Source organism: Dunckerocampus dactyliophorus, chromosome 2 (genome assembly GCF_027744805.1).
Source record: "Dunckerocampus dactyliophorus isolate RoL2022-P2 chromosome 2, RoL_Ddac_1.1, whole genome shotgun sequence".
In the NCBI taxonomy this organism is placed as follows: Eukaryota; Metazoa; Chordata; class Actinopteri; order Syngnathiformes; family Syngnathidae; genus Dunckerocampus; species Dunckerocampus dactyliophorus.
In genome coordinates, this window is record NC_072820.1 from 20,956,002 (window position 1) to 20,976,718 (window position 20,717).

General features: G+C 41.5%; 1 protein-coding gene across 2 annotated transcripts in view; it reads left to right on the forward strand.

Annotated features, from left to right (window-relative positions):
* Nucleotides 1–375: 375 nt before the first annotated feature.
* Nucleotides 376–20,717, forward strand: part of LOC129176998 (contactin-associated protein-like 4) — an 81,812-nt gene continuing 61,470 nt past the window's right edge. For both annotated transcript variants that reach the window (XM_054767663.1, XM_054767662.1), the window contains exon 1: nt 376–529. In XM_054767663.1, the coding sequence (XP_054623638.1) occupies nt 457–529 (73 nt within the window). In that variant the 5' untranslated portion in view covers nt 376–456. The remainder of the gene's footprint in view (nt 530–20,717) is intronic.

The window sequence follows — 20,717 nt, forward strand, 5'->3', positions numbered from 1 at the left end:
AATTAATGATGCAAACCAAGGTTCCACTGTAATTCAAATGTATCTCTCATACAATCTTTACCTCATGAAATGACTGTTCATTATCTAATTAATTGTCATGTTCATCAATAAATGAACCAATATTTAAAGGTTCAAATGGTCTGGCCTTCTCTCTCCATCTTTTGTCTTCTCCTTTTTCCACTTCTTGTTTCTCCTTTGTGGTACCCATTCCTCATTCTCATCCCCTTCTCTTTCTCTCTCTCATCTTTTTCTCCCATCGCTCTCTCGCACCATCTCTTTCTATTTTCTCTCTCTCTTCCTCTCTCTCTCTCTCTCGCTTTCTCCCTCGCTCTCTAGCGCTCTCTCTCTCTCTTTCTACAACCTCTCCCTCCCGATCTCGGTCCTCGAGTCCACTTGCTGAAGGAAGAGAGAAGAAGAAGAGACGGAGGTTCTCTCTCTACTCTCTGCAGCTGCATCATGGATGCGGACTCCGTGTGGATTTTGGTTCCAGTTCTGCTCGTCTCTTTCTCAAGCGGGACTCTCGGTGAAGGTGAGTCGCCTTCTTCTTCTTTTTCTTCTTCTTCTATTTGTTGGCACTTTTCTCCCCCGGAGGAGACGCACTAGGGCGGCCAGCAGCGGGGCTCTACTCGCGGAGCTGAAAGAGAAGGTTCGGTTCTGTTGCTTTTTTGGGTCAGCTTTTGCTGCTTTGACGTCAAATGGAGTTCTGCATCTCTGTTGGTGTGTGTAGTTGCGCATTTGACGTGCAGAAAAATGCAGCTCGTGCAAAAAAAAAAAAAGTTGCATTAAAATCGTTTTTTTGTTCATTTTGGTGTTTTTTAATATTTGCGCTGCAGGATGAAAAATGTGTAAGATAAAATTGATCATTGCTTCATCTTCTCTGTAATCGCAGATGATGATGATGATGCATTTAGATGCTGATAGAAGTGAAAGCTGTCTACTCTTCATCATCATCTTCTTCTTAAACCAGTGAGTCATCCACACGGGGGGTGAAGAGGTCAAATCAAGGAGCACAGGCAGGCATGGTGAAATATGATGTAGGAAACAAACAAGAAAACTTAAGCAGATGAAGGCAAAAAGACGACAAAGAGCTGCAGCAGTGCTCTTCTTCTCCTCCTCCTCTTCCTCCTCCTGTGTCGCCAGTCTCCTTCTAGTGATGCTCCATCTGTTTCATCTCGTTAGAAGATTTTTTGTCATTCTCTCTGAGGAAACAACACACGTTTTTTTTCTTCTTCTTATACGGGGAGAAGGAGGCGGGGCAAATGTTGGTTTCTCCGCCGCTTGGGGGCAGCAAAGACAAAACGTTTCTTCATCTCTGCTTGAGGTGACAAATGCAAGCAAGTGAGGAACTCTGCGGGGATTAATTTGGTTTGATAGCTCCTGGCTGCTAAGCGCTCCATCGTGGAGCTTAGAAACCGCGCGTGGGTCGAAGTATTGGGACAGGAAGGTGAAAAGTGTCGAAAATGTGGCGTGTTTGCAGCTAAAATATCTTCCACGCTCCTGAGACTACGTACCACAAAATGCTGGAGCGAAACTTTTGTCCATTGGTCAGTTCACAGGTCACTGATGTTGGTCCTGATGTAAATCTTCGACACCAAACCCCTCCGAACATGCCTTTATGGAATTGCTTTGTGCAATGGGGACACAAAAATGCCTTCCGAAAAGTGTTGGAAGCATGCAACTGTTCCTGGAGCTTCATGGCTCATCATAGTAGGACAACTACTCCAACCTGGCAACCTCTCATTGACTCATTCATTGATGAATACATCATGAGTGCACAAGGGCCATTTTCAGCACACAGCTCGTTTTTTATTGGCCCTCAGCATATTGTAAAATGAATTATTAATGTAATAAATAAGACATTACACTAATTAGCTTTATCACATAAAACACAAAGATATGTGTGGATGTTTTGTTGTGATAGTTTAACATACACTCCTGTATTTTGCTCTTCTTTCCCTCCTGTTTTAGTAGTTTAAGTATTTTTGTCGTATTTTAATAATAATAAAAAAAAAGTAGGCAGTCAGATCTTAACCCCCCACACCCCAAACACAGGGGAGGGTGCTGGTGGAAATTCTGGTGGAAAACCACATTTCCACACCCTTATTTTGAAATGTAAATGTTGACAGGTATGACACGTTGCATTGGTTTTAGCTTCTTTATTGTACAAAATGTATTTTAAAGTGGCCCCCACATCCTTTAATTTTGATGTACGCGGCCCATGCAGGAAAAGGTTTGGACACCCCTGTCCTACATGGTGGTATGATTGGATGTTGATGACACCAGAGTATAGTATAGTATAGTATAATACAGTATATCCACAGTGATCCATGTATCAAGGTTATGGATTACACATCCAGGCTGTTGTGTTTTAGAGCTGGTGTGGTTGAGGCAGCAGTACACTCATCATGCACGGCCCATAAAGCAGAGCAGTGTGAGAAGATAAGCCAGTGGGCCAGTCCTAGCTGCAGCTCTCACTCCTGCCACCTCCTACACAGAGGTGGCAGTAATTAAAGCAGGTTTTTATGTGCTTGTTTCAGCAGCTCAGGTGAAGCACAAGGAGCGAGGCTAGGTTTCATAAAATATAGGCAAAAATTGTAAGCATTTGAACTAGAAAATTAATAGTAGGTGGCACAAAGTTTATTTACAAAGAACAATAGAAGAAGTGTTGCCAATGTGGTGATTTTCTTGCAAAATCTGGTGACTTTCCAAACCCTCTTGGCGACTGAAAAGTGAAAGCCTGTATTGTTTGGCAATTTCTGTTCTCACTGAGCAGCAGTGAGTGCTGCTGAGAGGTCCGCCCTAAAGCAGTCACAAGCGGTCAGCTCCCGCGGCGCACTAAGCACATAGTGGGGCTCTACTACACGCCTTCGTGCAAATGAATCACACATACCACCAGGGTGGATCTTGTCATTTACAGAGTGAGATCTAAAACGTAAATGTTTCTTAATCTTGATTAAATTTCTACTCATTGCACTCAAGCCTCATTCGTACTCAGTCAATCCAGTGTGTCAGAACATGTGATGAGTGGATGTTGTGTGATAAATTAAACAAGTAGCACTCAATGCAATATAAAGGGTGGAGGCTGGAGGCAAGTCCGGATGTAATTATTGTGCTATCTAGACTTTGAGAGGCGCTGGCTTAGATAGTGATGGTTGATTTCAAATGAACAAACCAAGAACAAAGTTTATATGTAGTTCTAAACATAATTAAGGTGTTTTACTCACTTTTTTGTCTCTCCTACAATGTTATGCTTGTTTCCTACAACCTCTGTTATAACATCATATGCAAATAATATTCAAATTAGTCAGTGATGTCATCCAGTGACTTCCAGGTAGTAGGTAATCTCAATAGTTACTTTTCTTACTGATGAGTTGGTGACAGTGAATAGAAGTCAGAAGAAGACAACAATGGACAAAAGTTACAAACTGGGGGTGTAATAGTATGCCATAACAACTGTTGGGTACATTTTAAAGTACGGTTGGGTTCATTTTGGGATCCGAAAGGGAAAAAATGCAACACATAAAAATGCTAAGCTTTTGTGTAAACAGCTTTAATGATTTCTTTCATGAAACATAAAAAAACAGCAAACTGCTCACAGGTGATTTTCCAAAAATACAATTCTCAAATAGAACAGAAAATATAGATTAGGGGGTCGTGATGATGCATGTTGTACTTTAAAGGTGCTCATTTTATTCATTCATTTATTCATGAATTTTATTTTTACAATACGCTGAGAGCCAATAAAAAACGAGCTGCAGGCTGAAAATGGCCCCCAGGTAGCGCTTTGGATCCCCTGATGCAGACTATACTGGAGAAAGGCCAATGACTTCTTGAACCTTCCATCCAACAATTCCCTCTTCAGAGATTCAGACAACATCCACGTCACGCTTGTCTGAGTGTCTTTTTTCTTTTATGTTTCCGCACAGAGAGACAAGCTCCACGCTGGGGTTATAGGCCATGTAGACGTTAATGCTTTTACTTTGGAACTTCAAAATGCACAGGGGTCTTGCTCTGTCTTGCCGCAATGGCCCCTCAAAATGGAAATAAGAAATATTTTCACACTTTTGACAAGGGACACTAGCATGACCTTTGACCTCAGAAAAGTCAAGCACCTTGTATTAGACAGCATTCATTCAAAAGCGATAGAATTCCTGCTCTGACATATGAGACTTTTACATTTCAAATAACTTCAGTAGCCTTCAAAATTAGATATTGGCTTTCTTACCAATATCTAATGTACTGATATTGTTCCGATACCGATATCAACCGAATAGGGAGCAGCTCTTCCCTCAAACTAATGTCGTGTAATTAAAGAACACATTATGCTTCTTTTAATGTGATGCCAAAGGATGCGCTTCACAAATAAACACAGTTTGTGCAAAATAAGACAAATACTGCAACATGCAGTAATATGCATGTTATAGAAAACGTGCCTTATTTATTAAAAAAAATTCTGTCTAAACAAAATAGTCATAAAAAATCATCACGAAAATAACATGTTCTCCTACTATCAGTTAGTCTTAATTAATTGGCAAATAAGAATATGATTAAATAATGCTTCTAACTATATAATTTGGAAAGCTGCACATTTCTATGTGGCACAAACATCTGCATAAGAACAAAGTAAAGTGCAAAGTATGAAACGCTGAAACGACTAATACAATCAGTGAAATTAGAAACTGAGCTCATTCAGCACGTCTCCCGTCGCTTATTATTGGCGACACAGTACCCTAGCTGTGTGGGACTTAGTGTGATATTAGTAGTATTAAAGAAGATACCTTACTTCCCCCTCACAGTGCTTTGCAATCATTGTAAATTACATATTTACAATTGAAGGCGAAACCTGGAAATAATTCCAGAGCGTGAACATACTGAGCTAGCAAGCTTGTTGCTGTGTGGACCACCACGTCATCACCCTCGTGCCGAAACCACACGCTCAGAAAAAAACATACTACTATGAACTCATATGTCATTTGTATGCCAATCAATAGTGTTCTTGCAGTGTACAAAAAAACATTAGAAAATGATGTTATAAATACATTATCATAGCAGAGTGGTTCGGATGTGTCATTTATTCATGTGCTGCAGAATGAAAAGCTTTAGATCCTCTAAGACGTTACTCACACACACATGCACACGCACACGCACACACATAAAAAGCTAAGAGCTGCTGTCATCTTCCCGTGTGATCTCACTTTCTCTTTGCATTCCATCTCCACACCATCCGTCCCCCTGACAGATAACCCCCGACAAGACCAAATGACTTTAATCCCAAGATAATGACAGATAATAGCTCATTTGGCACACTGGCGACCGTTCACACTTCTTTACAGAGTTCCGCTCGCTTGTTTCCATTTGGGCTTTAATGGTGTAACGTTGCTTTACTCTCCGCCTGAGGTGAGCGGCGGCAGCCTCCTGTTGTGGGGGCTCAAAGCTGTTTGCTCAACACCCTGATGCGGAAGAAGTGCGCTTAAGACGACAACGTTGTCAAACGTTCTCTGTAACAGTAACTGTGTAACAGTGCATATAACAATGTGCATGCCAGGCCACTAGTTGGCAATGTCACTTTGCAAAGAAACACTATGGCTCCATCTCAAATGGAATACTTTCACCGGTAAATATAACTTAGGTATACTGTGAACATTGTGTACTTAGTTCCTGAGTGACAATGTAGTGCTGCTGTTGTACACTTCTTCTTCTCTGTTTTTAATAGTAAATTGCAAACACCTGAGTTAAGTTTGCATTATGCTCCAGAGTCACAGCGCCCATGTAAGCTGCCTTCGCTGGCTCCTCCCCCTCCAAACTCTTCAGTGGAGCTTGACATGCACCTCCAAAAAACTTCTGCAAAGCTGTGATTGGTCGGCTTTTTTTAGTACATCATTTCTGTTTTTTCACTTCCACAAAAGTCCGCCAAAACAAAAGAAACAAATTGGCACGAACTGAGGAGCGTCTCAGCGAAGAAATAACCCTAGCCAAAAAACTATAAACTAATCCAGGCACCGTGAGAAGGGTTGGCGTAGTGACTACGCTGAAGTGGACATGTCCGCTACGTAGCCAAAAAGGTTAGATAATTGAGGGTGTTAAGTGTCAATCACTGCACACTCAATATTTTGAGTGTTCATTTTCATTTTGCTGTACTTCTCACTTATGCACTCAAAAGACTAAGCCCAAGTACGGAAGTGGGCCAAATGAGACACCGACATATGACTTTTTCTGTGTATCTGTTCTGTATAAATGGCACCAACACAGAGTGGGAGGGACGAAGTCGACCTTGCAATTTTCTGCCTTAGGCGATATCTGAGCCATAAAAGAGGCGGGATGCCACCTGTGAGGAAGGGTATTCCACCGGGGTGTGAAATTTAACAAATGATGCTCACTTCCCCCGGCCTGTTGCAATTGTTGCCAATAGTCACACCACATGATGACTCATCACTTAGTTAATTACCCGATGATGTGTCGCTGTGTGAAAGCACAATATCTATAGTATGCTGGGTCTACTCAGCCGGCAGGGGGCAGCAGTCTGCACTTACTGACACAAACGGGACAATGGAAGGCAGTCAGGTTTTAAGGACTTTTCTGGAATTCTGTTGATGTCAAGTCTAATTTGGCATTGTAATGATAAAGAAACAGGCAGGTGATGATGAGAAGGGTGTTCAACTCCCATCATATGTAGAGAAAAGCATAAGAATAGCATTAGTGTAAAGAACCAGGATGTGGAAGTTAAGCACTAACATCAACGTCAGCATGGCAGTCATTGGCATGCTGGAGGCTAAAAGTTCCTTTTAAAGTGGTGCTCCTTTTTAAAAGAGTTGCTTGTTTAAGCGGTGGAGGCTTCAGGGGAACATTAGCTTCACTCCATTAAACCTCAGAGCTCATCAAGCGTCCTTCAGCTCCTCCGCCATGAAGACGAGGAGCGTGAAGAAAGAAAGAAGAAATCAACATCCTGGTGGCGCTACTCTACTTGTTTGCGCTGAGCCACACAAAGCTTTGTGTTGGCAAGAGGCTCCTTTGTGATGCAGCCCGGCAAGTGAGGATAAATCCCCGTCATATTTCCTCTTTACAGTCACTTATGGAAATAAGCGCAGGCCATGAAAGGCGTTTGCCCCAGTCAAGGTCAGGGAATGAATGTGGATTTATTAAGTCTGAAGAGAGCTGACAGAGAATAGAGACGGCACTATCAGTCGGTCAGGATGGCGGTGGACCTGCTTCCATCACACCAGGACACAATTCACATAACACAAAGGACTTCCGACACTTTGCCTCCAGCTATTCATCACATTTTCATAGGCAAAACACACTCCACCACGTGTGTTGCATTTTGCACATCACATTTTATTTAGCTAATGAACCCACTGATCCCTTAGGGGGCGGTTACATGACAACACTGTTATACGACAACCAAGGATGGGGAATAATAATTAAATTATTGATCAACTGAGAGCTAAAAATGTGGTTGACTACAGTATGCGGAATTGATTAATCGGGTCTTGGAGCATTTGAGGCAAAACGGAGCGCACTACTTGGATGCAATCAGCAGAGGTGCTTTTGTCAATCTCAACTCGTGTGCAGTTTAAAGAAGTTGGCATATTTTTAAGTACTGTTAAACCTCGGTTTTCGTACGCCCCCGTTTTCATATGATTTAGCTTTTGTCAAAAATTTTCACAAAAAATTTGCCTCAGTTTTCATACATTGTTGGGTTTTATACAATATTTTTATACAATATATGATACAATATTGCATGTAACAAACTGTTTTGTTTCGTAAAATCGATTGCCCAAACCAAGCACTGTATGCATTGCTGACTCACTAAAATAATCTGCCATGGGGCCAATGAAAGTTACGAGTGCCAGTACTTTGATAAGGAAGGTGAGAAACACTATTGAATTCTATCTTGCCAGGATGTACAGAAAATCAGCATCAACAGTAAGTTCCATCCATTCATCATTAATAATTATTATACATTGTTTTCTGCATGTAAAACTATAAATATCCCAGAAAAAATAAATTTTTTGTTGATATTTTTGGGTGTCTGCAACGGATTAATTGGATTTACAGTACATGATTACTTATGGGAAAAATTGGGTCTTCGTACGTTTCGGTTTTCATCAGACCTTTTCCAAAAAATTAATAAGGAAAACTGAGGTACCACTGTATTTGGTAGTATTAATTTTAACTTTGTTAAAAACTTTTCATTTATTGTTGCTGCAGTAGTTTGTTCCTATACACCAGAGGTGGGAGCAAGTCAGTGTTCGGCAAGTGTCAGGTAAGTCTAAAGTCTTTCATCTCAAGTCTTGAGTCAAGTCTCAAATCAAGACAAGACAGGTCGAGTCAAGACCGAAGTCATAGGCTTGAAATTTTCAAGTCCTTACATGTCATAAGCACTGTCTCCCAAATTAAATGCCATTTTAACAATGTAACAATCTATTAAATGAATGCATTTTGAATCCACTCTGGTGTTGCCAGCCGTGAGAGGCGATGGGTGGGTGTGGCAATTCTTGCTGTCCCCCGGCTCAGGGCCTGTACGTTGGAGTTTAACCCGGTGAACGAGAGGGTAGTTTCCCTCCGCCTTCAGTGGAAGGATGGGTCCTGACTGTTGTTTGCGCTTATGCGCCAAATAGCACTTCTGAATAGCAGCCTTTTTTGGAGTCCTTAGAGGGAGTACTGGAGAGTGCTCCCTCAGGGGATTCCCTTGCTTCTGCTGGGGGACTTCAACGCTCATTTTGGCAGTGACAGTGAGACCTGGAAAGGTTTGATTAGCTCCCTGATCTGAACCCGAGCAGTGTTTTGTTATTGGACTTCTGCGCTCATCACAGATTGTCCATAATGAACACCATGTTCAAGCATGTGGGGGCCACATGTGCACTTGGCACCAGGACACCCACTGAAGGCCTAGGTACCAATGCACGGCCAGCCACTGATGTAGACATTGACATTGAGAAGAGAAGTAGCTTAACGGAGACTCCATCAGAGCACTCAAGCGTTTAAAAAGAATAACTCAATTGTGTTGTGAAGTAATTTAAACGTCGTCTGTTCTCTAGTATCAGTGGAGTCCTCTCAGTTTGGCACCTTGCTAGGAACTCTTTTAATATTCTTGTCGTCCTGCAGAAACCTGCAAGAGTGTGCAAGCTATATGATGAAATGCAAACACACTGACAAGCCAGTAGGGGGTGAAAAGGACACCCTGTGAGGACTTCTTACATCTGTCACCTTCCTCCTTTTGCCTCAAGCATCCTTTTCAATTTGCCTCCTTCCTATTCTCCTCTCCTTCTAGCTTCCATCCTTCTTTTTACATCTGCTGACATTGCAGTCTGTGTTGGTTTTATAGGACCACTTAGCAGAAAAACTCTCTGATGTGCTCTATTTAACACCTGATGGCAATGTTACAACAAAAATCACTTGTGAGTCATTATAAAGTCATATAGCATCATAGATCAAGCCAATTATTTACTTATTTCCCTGAACACATCACGTTTGCTTGTTTCTAGGCAGAGTTCATACGGCTCAATCAGTAAATGCCCCTAAGCAAATGAAAGCATTGACACACAGTATTTACCAGCCACACCCGATGAGCTGTTGATTGACAAACTAGACCGAAAAATAAAACAATTAGAGAGAGAGAGAACTTATTCCTGTTCTGTATTAAATATGAAATCTATATTGAAAGGGAATAAAAACAGTGCCAATTGCTGGATTTCCCCCTTCCTCTTGTATACAGTTACCACCTTTCTCTTCCTTTTCTTTCTCAAGGGTAGGAATCTAGAGAGCAGATGGTGGCACACAGACACATAAAGGAGCAAGGCAGCCAGGGATAAAATGGGAAAAATAATAGAAGCTGTCACTCCAGTTGTGAAGACCAACAGTGGGAACGCCACCAGAAAAAAAATTACACAGACAGAAGTACTGGGACACACAGCTCTTAGTCAATAAATAATTTGATAAAAAGAGCACTGAATAGAGCAAAGACCTCAGCCAAGGCTGAATAATAATGTCAGATTATGATCTATCCAGTCTATACAGTCAAGTTGCTGTCAATACTATTCCACCCCAGTCCTGTAGGTGGCACTAATGAACACTGCTAAGTGTTTTTCACAATGATAAATACAAAATTCTTGCTGTGGGTAAAAACGTCCAAAATTTCTCCCTCGTTCTTTGACCCTCGCACATTCTTCTGGTTTGATTTCCCGGAGATGTCCCAATACTTTTGTCCCTCGCTGTGTCACATCAGATTCAATCAGCGCATTGACATCGATCAGATGGCTGCATGGTGGCGGTCACACAGCATTAACTTGCAGGAACAGTCAGCAGTGACAGCATTAAGGCTCTGTCAGCGTCAACGTTAGTGTGGAACTGCGTCGTGTCCCCTGGAAAACGATGACGATAATGTAGACGCTTTAAATTTGAAGGAATTATTCACAGCCCCAAAGTAACTTAAGGCAGCTGAGGGACACTGGGCCAGTTCTGGAAAGGTTTTGTTAAGCTGGTCCATTGAGTGGTTCTGAACTGAGCTCATCAAGCTAATGTTACTATTTGTCTGTGTAGGCTCTCAGTCGTACAGGAGTTGTCCAACGAGGAAAAGGCTTCTTGAGACGTCATCTGTACTTCTGTGAAGAAGGTGTCGGACGTTTCGCGCCTCATCCGAAGAGCTTCGTCAGCGAACTAACAAGTGCTGGTAGCCTAGGCCTTAAATACAAGAAGAGTGGGCGGAATTGGTGTGCCAAGGCCCTCCTTCTATTGGTTCCTTACACTAACGGACGAAGCTCTTCAGATGTGGAGCGAAACGTCCGACACCTTCTTCACAGAAGTACAGATGACGTCTCAAGAAGCCTTTCCCTAATGTTACTATTGTTGCTATACAGTCGTCCCTCGTTTCCTCTTTACACTCCTATTATTCTTTCTTTACATCACATTGCTAATGCGCAGGCTACGGGATCACTGCAGGGACGTAAGAGATGACTACGGCTACATGGCATGCTTTCGAGCTAACTAATTAGCCTCCAATTTATCCATCAATCAATCTTCTTCAGCTTACTGGAGGTCAGGTTTTGGGGGCAGCAGCCTAAGCAGGGAAGCCCAGACTTCCCTCTCCCCGGCGACTTCGTCCAGCTTCTCCCGGCGGAAAAATCTGATATGCCAGGATACAAAGTGTAAAAATACATAGAAGCAGCCAAAAAGATTCATTTTTGGGGGAATCTACAGCACTATCTCACTGGCACACAGCGCGGGGATTGTAACGTGCTAACATATTGGGCTCTAAGACTGCTTATTTTTGCTGTAACCTGAGTTCAGACTTGAATATGTTTGCTCCAAAACTTTGTGCTTTGTCTCATAATGCTGTGTCACATTGCCACTTTTTATGAGTGCCACGGTCCCTGAGCATATGAGACAAACTTCTTTTATGCTTCCAGCGGGAAGAATGAACATAAATGAGTCTGTCCATTCTGGATTGAAAGCTTTATTTTAGCCGTCCACTTTTCTCTTCTTGCACCATGTGTATTTTTTTGTTGTTGTTGTCTCTGGCTCACTCATCTCTCTGTCCGGTCTCTCTGTATCTCTCACTCCATACCGCTCTTATTTCCCTGTGTCTCATTCGTCTCTTTGTCCTCTCTCTCCGTATCGCTCATATCCCCGTATCTCACTCATCTCTCTCTCCTCTTGTTTTGTGTTTCTCACTCCGTATCGCTCTTATTTGCACATATCTCACTCGTCTCTCTGTCCTCTCTCTCTGTATCTCTCACTCCCTTAATCTGCTTCCTTGTATCTCAATCGTCTCTCTGTCCACTCTCTGTATCTCTCCCTCCGTATCCTTCTTCCCCGTATCTCACTTGTCTCTCTGTCCTCTTCCTCTGTATGTCTCCCTCCGTATCTCTATTTCCCCGTATGTCAATCGTCTCTCTGTCCTCTCTCTCTGTATTTTTCACTCCATCTCGCTCTTATTTCCTGCATATCTCACTTGTCTCTCTGTCCTCTCTTTCTGTCTTTCTGTATTTCTCACTCTGTACAGTATCTCTATTTCCCCGTATCTGAATTGTCCCTCTGTCCTCTCTCTATGTATCTCTCATTCCATGTCTCTCTTATTTCTCCGTATCACTCCATATCGATGTTATTCCCTCGTATCTCACACTTGTCTTTCTTCGTATCTCTCAGTTCGTATCTCTCTTATTTCCCCGTATGTCACTTGTCTCTCTGTCCTCTCTCGTCGTATCTCTCACTCCGCATGTCTTATTTCCCCGTATCTCACTCATCTCTCTGTATCTCTCAGTCCGTATCTATCTTATTACCTCATATCTCAGCCCTTCCTCTGTCCTCTCTCGATGTGTCTTTCTCTCCTTATCGCTCTTATTTCACTCGTCTGTCTGTCCTCTCTCCGAAATCTCTCTTATTTTCCCATATCTCACTCTTCTCTCTGTCCCCTCTCTCTGTATGTCTCACTGGTTTCTCACTTCTTAACCCTGTATTTCACTCTTTCCGCTGTGTCACTCGCTTCGCTTCTCTCCTCTTTCGTCTGTCTTTGTATTTAGAGTCACAATGTTTAGCGCCTGGAATGCACATGTGCACATGTCAGTAGTATGTGAGTAGTATCATGTGGGATGGCGGAACTTGCATGCAATTGGTCAGTGGATTTCCTGATCAATCAGTACCATAAAGTCTGTAAAAGCCGCACCGCTGAAAATAGGAGCGCCTCGTGAAAACTTAAAACGCTTCAATAATTTCTTGACTATAAGTGCAAGTCTGTATAGGATGCCATCTGCGTACAGACTTGGACCGCCAGTTAGTGATCCCTCTTCTAGAATGTTCCACTATAAGATATGACAGGACAGTTGCGGGTTCAATTCCTTTGTGTTTTTAATCTTTTTGGGTAAAAGGATGCTCTATAAATGCTGCATTCTCGAGGTGTCTTGCTTTAAATATATTATGAATAAATATATAGTATTTTTCAGCGGAAGCAGTGTTTCTGTATCAGAATCAGCTTCATTGGCCAACGAATATGAATCTTGTTAAATTAGCTCTCGGTGTACATACACACGAAGACTTCAAAATTAAATAATTAAATAAAAAAATGAAATATTCCTTTGATCAGTTGTGTTTTTCATGTGGATCTTCTGTTGGAAGGATTGTTTTTGCTTTTCCAATTGACGAATGCCATCACTCTTGATGTGTGTGTGGCAGCAGCAGAAGAAAAGCCGTACATTAGCCTGATGATGACAGTCAACACACTGGAAAATAAATGTGTTGTTTTCCTCATTAAGATCATTTGAAGTATGTTTGCCATGCATGACTGCAACATTAACATTAAGACACAGGATGAATTACATTTTAAAAATGTTCCAAATGGAATACTAATAGAGAAATAATGCAGTGTGCTGTAAGTGACGCGTCTTTCTTAATTGCATTCGTCTGAATCCAAGGGAGAACATCAATCCTCGCGCTGCATGATTGCACTTCAAGGTTGCAAAGACTTTCTGGACAAACATTAGCTACAAAAATCTGCCATTAGATGGTTGGAGTCGTTAATTCTGCTAAAATGTTAGTAGAATTCCAAACCACAAGCTCATGGCCGCCATTAGAGGTTCCACAGTGTTGGCCTGATGTTAAATATACCCTCTCTTCTTTTTCAACCACTTAACCATCACCTTGTGCTTCATTTCACTGCTCAGCAAACAGCTGAAGTGAGTATCTGGTTGAAGTCAGTGGAGAGCTTTCTGAAGATGCTGTCCGCTGTGAGCCTCTCAAGCCTCTGCCGTTAATTACGCGTTAAAGCCCCGCTAATGAAACAAGGAGGCGAGCGCCCCCGCCATGTCTTCACCTTCGGGGTATTTGTTAGAGTCGTGCAACGGCTCTGCATTTCAATTAATCAATTAACAAGTTGGCCACTGGCAGCTTTGGAACACACACACTGACTCCTGTTGAATAATGCAACAGTCTTAATCAGCTTGTTCCATCCACACACAGAGAATTCAAATGATACGGAGGACACCCCCACGCTAGATGTCAGCTGCTAGCGGCGTCGCTAAAGGTGTCTCTTGCTAAGACTTACTCTGCCGCCTTGTTGTGTTTGCGTCGCAATAACCATTCTCACACCACTTCATTGGTTACACCTGCGCAGTCTGAATGCCAATACAAGAGTAGCGTCAAAAACCCATCCATCCATTTTCTATGCCGCTTATCCTAATGGGGGTATGATGGAGCCAATCCCAGCTGGTCACCAGCCAATCGCAGGGCACATATAGACATATAACACATATAACAACACATATAACAACCATTCACACTCACATTCAAAGCTATGGACAATTTAGAGTCGCCAATTAACACACGCACGAAAACCCGCCATGCACGGTGTGGACATGATACGATATGAACAGAGATGCCCAATGATTCAAACCCAGGTCTTCCAGATCTCCTGACTGTGTGGCCAACATGCTAACCACTCATCCACCGTGTGGCCGTGCCAGAAATGTAATCGTTAATAATTAAGTTAACATCTGAATTGACTGACCTTTTTCCATTGAGGGCTGCATAGTGAAAAATCAGAAGACGCGGGGGCCATTTTAATATTTTGAAAAACCGATCCAACATACAGTAGATGCACCAAGAAGCATGTACCATTGGTGGGAGAAAGTCAGTGTTTTGCAAGTCTGAAGTAAGTCTCAAGTCTTTAATTTCAAGTCTCAAGACGTGCAAGTCCAAGGCAAGTCCCAAATCCTAGACTTTAAATTTTTGAGTCCTTCCAAGTCATAAGCACTGCTTCGTGTTTACCAAATAAAATGTTATTTTAACAATGTAATAATCTATTACATTTGAAATATTTTCCAAATACAATGAATGCATTTTCAGTTGTTTCGTTTTTTTAAATAAAATAAGAGCAGTGTGACAAGACGTAGTAACAGATAATATAGAAAGAATGCTGACACAGCATTTTGTCATTTAGTCAGTGCACAGAAATGTAATCCACACCCTCGTTTTTTGTTTGTAAAACTGATTGGATGTTAATAGACGCATTAAATGAGGCAGATTTTGTGGGAAAATATTTTTTCTTGCTGGAAATGACAGAATAATGATCACATTAGTTGAATACTTTGAATGGGGACACATTTTACCCAACACTTGTACTCACAATGTGATACGATACCCAATATTTAGCTCACAATATGATATATATCACAATATTCTGCCGATGATACTATATGATTCTATATAGACTAGGTCCCCAACTAACGAACACAATTGGTTCCAGACGACCGTTCGCAAGTCGATTTGTTCGTAAGTCCAACAAAAGGTAATATTACCAATGATATAGGTACTACATGTACGTGTATACATATACAGTATATGTGTATGTATGCAAATATGACTTTGGATGCAGAAGTAATATTAAAAGAGGATAATTAAAAAAAAGTGATATAATAAAACGTAATGATAAATGTTATTTACCTTTGAAGAGGAGTGGTCGAGCATACGTCGTTGGTAGTGGTAGAGGAGGAGGAGGAGTTATTGAAAAAAAGGACAAATCGTCGTCGTTAGACTCTTCTAAAAGAGGTAGTGTTCTGTGGGTGGTGTAGAATTAAGCAGGCCTATTAACTCTTCATAAACTTTAATCACACGCTCTGTCCGGGTTGTATCATTCATACAGCTACAATTTAGCTTTGCATTTCTCCTTTATACTCTCTCCCCACCTTCTTCCTCTACCTGTTGGTCCCATTAGCAGTGTCACAGTGCCCTCTGCTGGTCAAGCATGTAGCAATATAAATATGGAGATACTACAAGGCAAAATAATTGAAAATATAAACCAGACAGCTTGTGTTCGTATCTCCGAATGTTCGCAAGTCGGATGTTCGTAAGTTGGGGACCTAGTGTACGTACTTACAGCACTTGATGAAAAATGTGAAAGGGACAGAGAGAAGGACAGTGGACAGAGAGTCAACAGCTTAATGTTGACAAAATGAATCAAAGATGTGATGAAATAATTAGTTACCTTTATTGATAAAATGCAAATTGTGGCTTACAAGCCTTTGAAAAGAGTAGAAATTAAGTGCAGTATAATGAAGAATGGAATGTAGCAAAAAGAGTATCAAGTGGCCTGTTCTGAACTGGTTATTTGACAGCTTTTTTAGCTAGACACTGAACATATGAGATAGCCAGTCTAGCCATCAGGTAAGTCAATGTAAACTTTTTTTTATGGCACCCTTATTTTGTTACAAGTAAACAGGATGGAGAACACAGAGCTCTTATTTTGAAGACCGGGAGTGTGTTGTGTGTGTTGAGAAGGTCTCTTGACTATTGCTTTATTGACTGAACTTCCTCGACATCAGCGAGCAGTTTCAAACCTTGGGTTACATAACTGTAGTACCATTGCTTCTGCAAAATAGCCAATTATTCAAGCGACTTCAAGTGACTTCAAGTGACAAGCATGCTCTGTTTTGGATCACCTTTTAGCTTCTTCGTAGCCTCCTAGCATTACAGCTATCAGTAGCTTCTCTGGGTGGTGACGTTTGTGGTGGGCTGGGAGCTTGGTGGTATTTCCAGAGTATTTGACATTAGAACGATACAACTTTAAGCACCAAGGTGGTGAACTAATGTTTACTGCCGATAGTCTCTCTCAGGAAGACGTCAGCATCTCAGTATCACGCTAATGCTAGTAATAATGGCAGTAGCGGCAATAAGATCAAGACTTTATTTAGAAACAAAAATATAGATACAGTGGGGTGAAAAAGTGTTTGCCCCCTTCCTGATTTTTACCTACATGGCCCTGTGTGAAAAACTGATTGCCCCCTCTTTTAAAACATAACTGAGATTACCTGCGATGGATCAGTCTGAAAAAGGTTATCTTTCTAAAGCTTTGGGAAATCAGCGAACCACAATGACAGCCATTATCCACAAATGGTGAAAACATGGAGCAGTGGTGAACCTTCCCAGGAGTGGCCAGCCAATCAAAATTACCCCAAGAGCGCAGCGACGACTCATCCAAGAGGTCAGAAAAGACCCCACAACAACATCTAAACATCTGCAGGCCCCACTTTCCTCAGTTAAAGTCAGTGTTCATGACTCCACCATAAGAATGACACTGGGAAAAAACAGCTGCAATGGCAGAGTTCCAAGACGGAAACCACTGCTGAACAAAAAAAACATTAAGGCTCATCTCAATTTTGCCAAAAAACATCTTGATGAGCCCCAAGACCTTTGGGAAAATACTCTGTGGTCTGACGAGACAAAAATGTAACTTTTTGTAAGGTGTGTCCCATTACATCTGGCGTACATACCAACGGTAAAATATGGTGGTGGTAGTGTGATGGTCTGGGGCTGTTTTGCAGCTTCAGGATCCGGAAGACTTGCTGCGATAAATGGAACCATGAATTCTGCTGTCTACCAAAAAATCCTGAAGGAGAATGTCCGGCCATCTGTTCATGACCTCAAGCTGCAATCAACTTGGGTTCTGCAGCAAGACAATGATCCAAAACACACCAGCAAGTCCACTTCTGAATGGCTGAAGAAAAACAAGGACTGTGGCCTAGTCAAAGTCCTGACCTGAATCCTATTGAGATGCTGTGACATGACCTTAAAAAGGCGGTTCATGCTGGAAGACCCTTCAATGTGGCTGAATTACAACAATTCTGCAAAGTTGAGTGGGCCAAAATTCCTCCACAGCGCTGTAAGAGACTCATTGCAAGTTATCGCAACCGCTTCATGGCAGTTGTTGCTGCTAAGGGTGGACCAACCAGTTATTAGGTTTAGGGGGCCATCACTTTTTCACACAGGGGGCAAACACACACACACACACTGAAAATAAGTAGTTTCAAGGCATCTGACTAAAGTCCAAGTCAATTTCTGAGTTACTGATGTCAAAGTCCAAGTGGAGTTGCAAGTCTATGATAATGTTGTTAAGTCGAGTCCCAAGTCATCAAAATTGTGACTCCAATCTGACTCGAGTCCAAGTCACGACTCAGGTCCACACGTCTTGTATGTACAGTATATACCTTCAGACCTTAGATTTTGTGTGCCCCAGTTTTCGTATGATTCAGTTTTTATTGAAAAATGTTTCCTTGGTTGTCATACGCTGTCTCGCTTTTTGTACAATATTGCACGTAACAAACTAGTCCGTTTACCCTTTGCTGTATCGCTCCACAAAATTGAGTGCCCAAACAAAACACCCTATGCGTTGGTGACTCACTGTGCATTGTGTATTGAGTGCGGCTGCTAAATGACCTGCCATGTGGCCAAACAAAGTTGAGAGTGCCAGCAATTTGATAAAGAAGGTGAGAAACACTATTGAATTTGAGTTTCGGTTGAGTTCAGCTGTCATCTGACCTTTTGGAACAAATTAATAATGAAAACAGAGGTTCCAGCGTATATTTTAAAGGAAAAACAGCCTGAGTCTCAGCTTTGTGTTATTGGTGACAAAGTCTATTGTCGTTAGTATTAGTAGTATCAAGAGTTCAACTTTTTCTTCTTATATTACACTTTTTCAGTCATGTTTTTTAAGTTTTCTTGTTTAATTACATGGTCAGAATGTGCGCAGACCTCCGTCAAGGTTAACAAAACCGCTTTGTTTGTTGTTAACATAAGATGACAGGACTGTGCCATTTTTTTTTTTATTTTTTAATTAGGGGAGATGTTTCCATTATGACTCACAATGAGAAAATAAAGTATGTATATTTTTATCTGGAATTGAACGGAAATGTAAAGAGTTGTCCTGTTGTGGCATAATTATGGCTGGATATATGACCACTTCTTGACAGAACTGATGGAGTGTAAATCTCCTGCTTTGCTCTTCACTGAGTTTCTTGGACTTTGTCATTGTTCTGAATATTGTTCCTGTTCCATCCAATGAGTGTTGTCAAACATATTTTATGCTGCCAAAAAGGACTGTCAGCTGCAGTCAATCATGACCACTAATGAGAAGTTAATAGGGCCTGTCTTTGTTACGTTAAAAGACATTCTGTAACCTTCTCCACCAATTATTGTACAACTTAGGTGGCTGTATGTATATACTGTTATCCCTCGCCACTTCACAGTTTGAATTTTGCGGCTTCACTCTATCACAGTTTTTCAAAAAATATATCTTAAAAAAAATAAAAATATATTAATTAAAAATGCTGTTTAGTTATGTAGCCTATTACTAGAACAAATATGCATATTGAAGCAAATGTTACATATTTTTTTGCCAAAATTAAGCATTTTCAAGCATGAAAATGGCTAAATGAACGAAAATACATATAAAGGGGATTCAGAAGTTGCATTCATAGACGCTGAGATATGTAGCAGAAGAGACAGAAGGGAAAAGCGCATCAAGGTACAGCCTCAACATTCATTTGCATTAATTGCTCCAAGGACGGCCGCTCGGTGGTCTAGTGGTTAGCATGTTGAGGTTAGATTCTCCCTTGGGCATTTCTGTGTGGAGTTTGCATGTTCTGTGGGTTTTCTCCAGGTACTCCGGTTTCCTCCCACATTCCAAAAACATGCATGTTAGGTTAATTGGTGACTCTAAATTGTCCGTAGGTATGAATGTGAGTGTGAATGGTTGGTTGTCTATATGTGCCCTGCGATTGGCTGGCGACCAGTCCAGGGTGTACCCCGCCTGTCGCCGAAGTCAGCTGGGATAGGCTCCAGCATGCCCCCGCCACCCTAATGAGGGCATAGAAAATGGATGGATGGATGCTCCAAGGACTGTCAAGCTCAGATTATACTTTTCAGCCATAAAAGGAAAAGGTAACAACAACTGAGCAGAGCAGGATGCCAAGGAATTATTTCACAAGAAGCACAATAATCCCTAATAATAATAAAATACTGTTGCGGCCGTAACTCATGCCAAGCTGAAACTCTGAATCCCCTACGTCACTTCCTGTCCGCCCGCCACTCAGCTCCCCTAGGGAACACATTTATATCAATACACACAAGCATGAATCTTATTTATGTCTGCTCTATTAGGTAATAAATCTGTAAAGGTGACTATAGGGGTGTTAGTTGTCTAGATGTCTAGATGGCTCAAATAATGTTAAAAAACATATTTAGAAGGTGGTAAACAGGTTTTCAATGCTCCAACTAATCTTCCATTTATAAATAAGGAAACTTCACTTATCACAGTTGGGTCTGGAAACAATTGATTGTGATAAACAAGGGATTAATGTGATCCTGTGTTGATCTTGTGTGCATATACTTTTTGTTTGCAGTGCACCAGTTCATTTACTTGTGGTGGGCCTCCAGAAATACATTTGGCACTGCTTGTTTGCACTCGCTCATGAACACATTATAATGCAACTGGTCTTCCAGAGAATAAAAGAACAACATAGGAGGGATCGATGTTGCCAACTTAACGACTTTGTTATGAAAAAAGAAACTAGCAACAAATCAAGAGAAAAGACTTTTGGCGACTCTGAAATGGACAGCACGTATTGCTCTTCTCAAAGAGCAGCGGGTGCTCCTGTGTTCTTACATTTGTAGTTTAACTCAGTCAGTGTCTTCAGCCTGGATCAGTGCAGTTTTGATTAAAACCTGGTGTTTACGTTACGTTGTGAAGACAGACGTTTACACTTTAGAGAAGTGACATAGTAAGTGCAGAGGAGAAGTTGTGTGCATGGCTAAGTTGTTTATTGATGTTTTCTGCCTGAGTGGGAACCGAGTGGAACCACAACAACATTCCAACGTGATCTGAATGCCCAAAAAAATAAAAAAAATGAATTGCGTTGAGAAGCAGCAAAGCACTGTGGTGCTTTTGGGTCTGA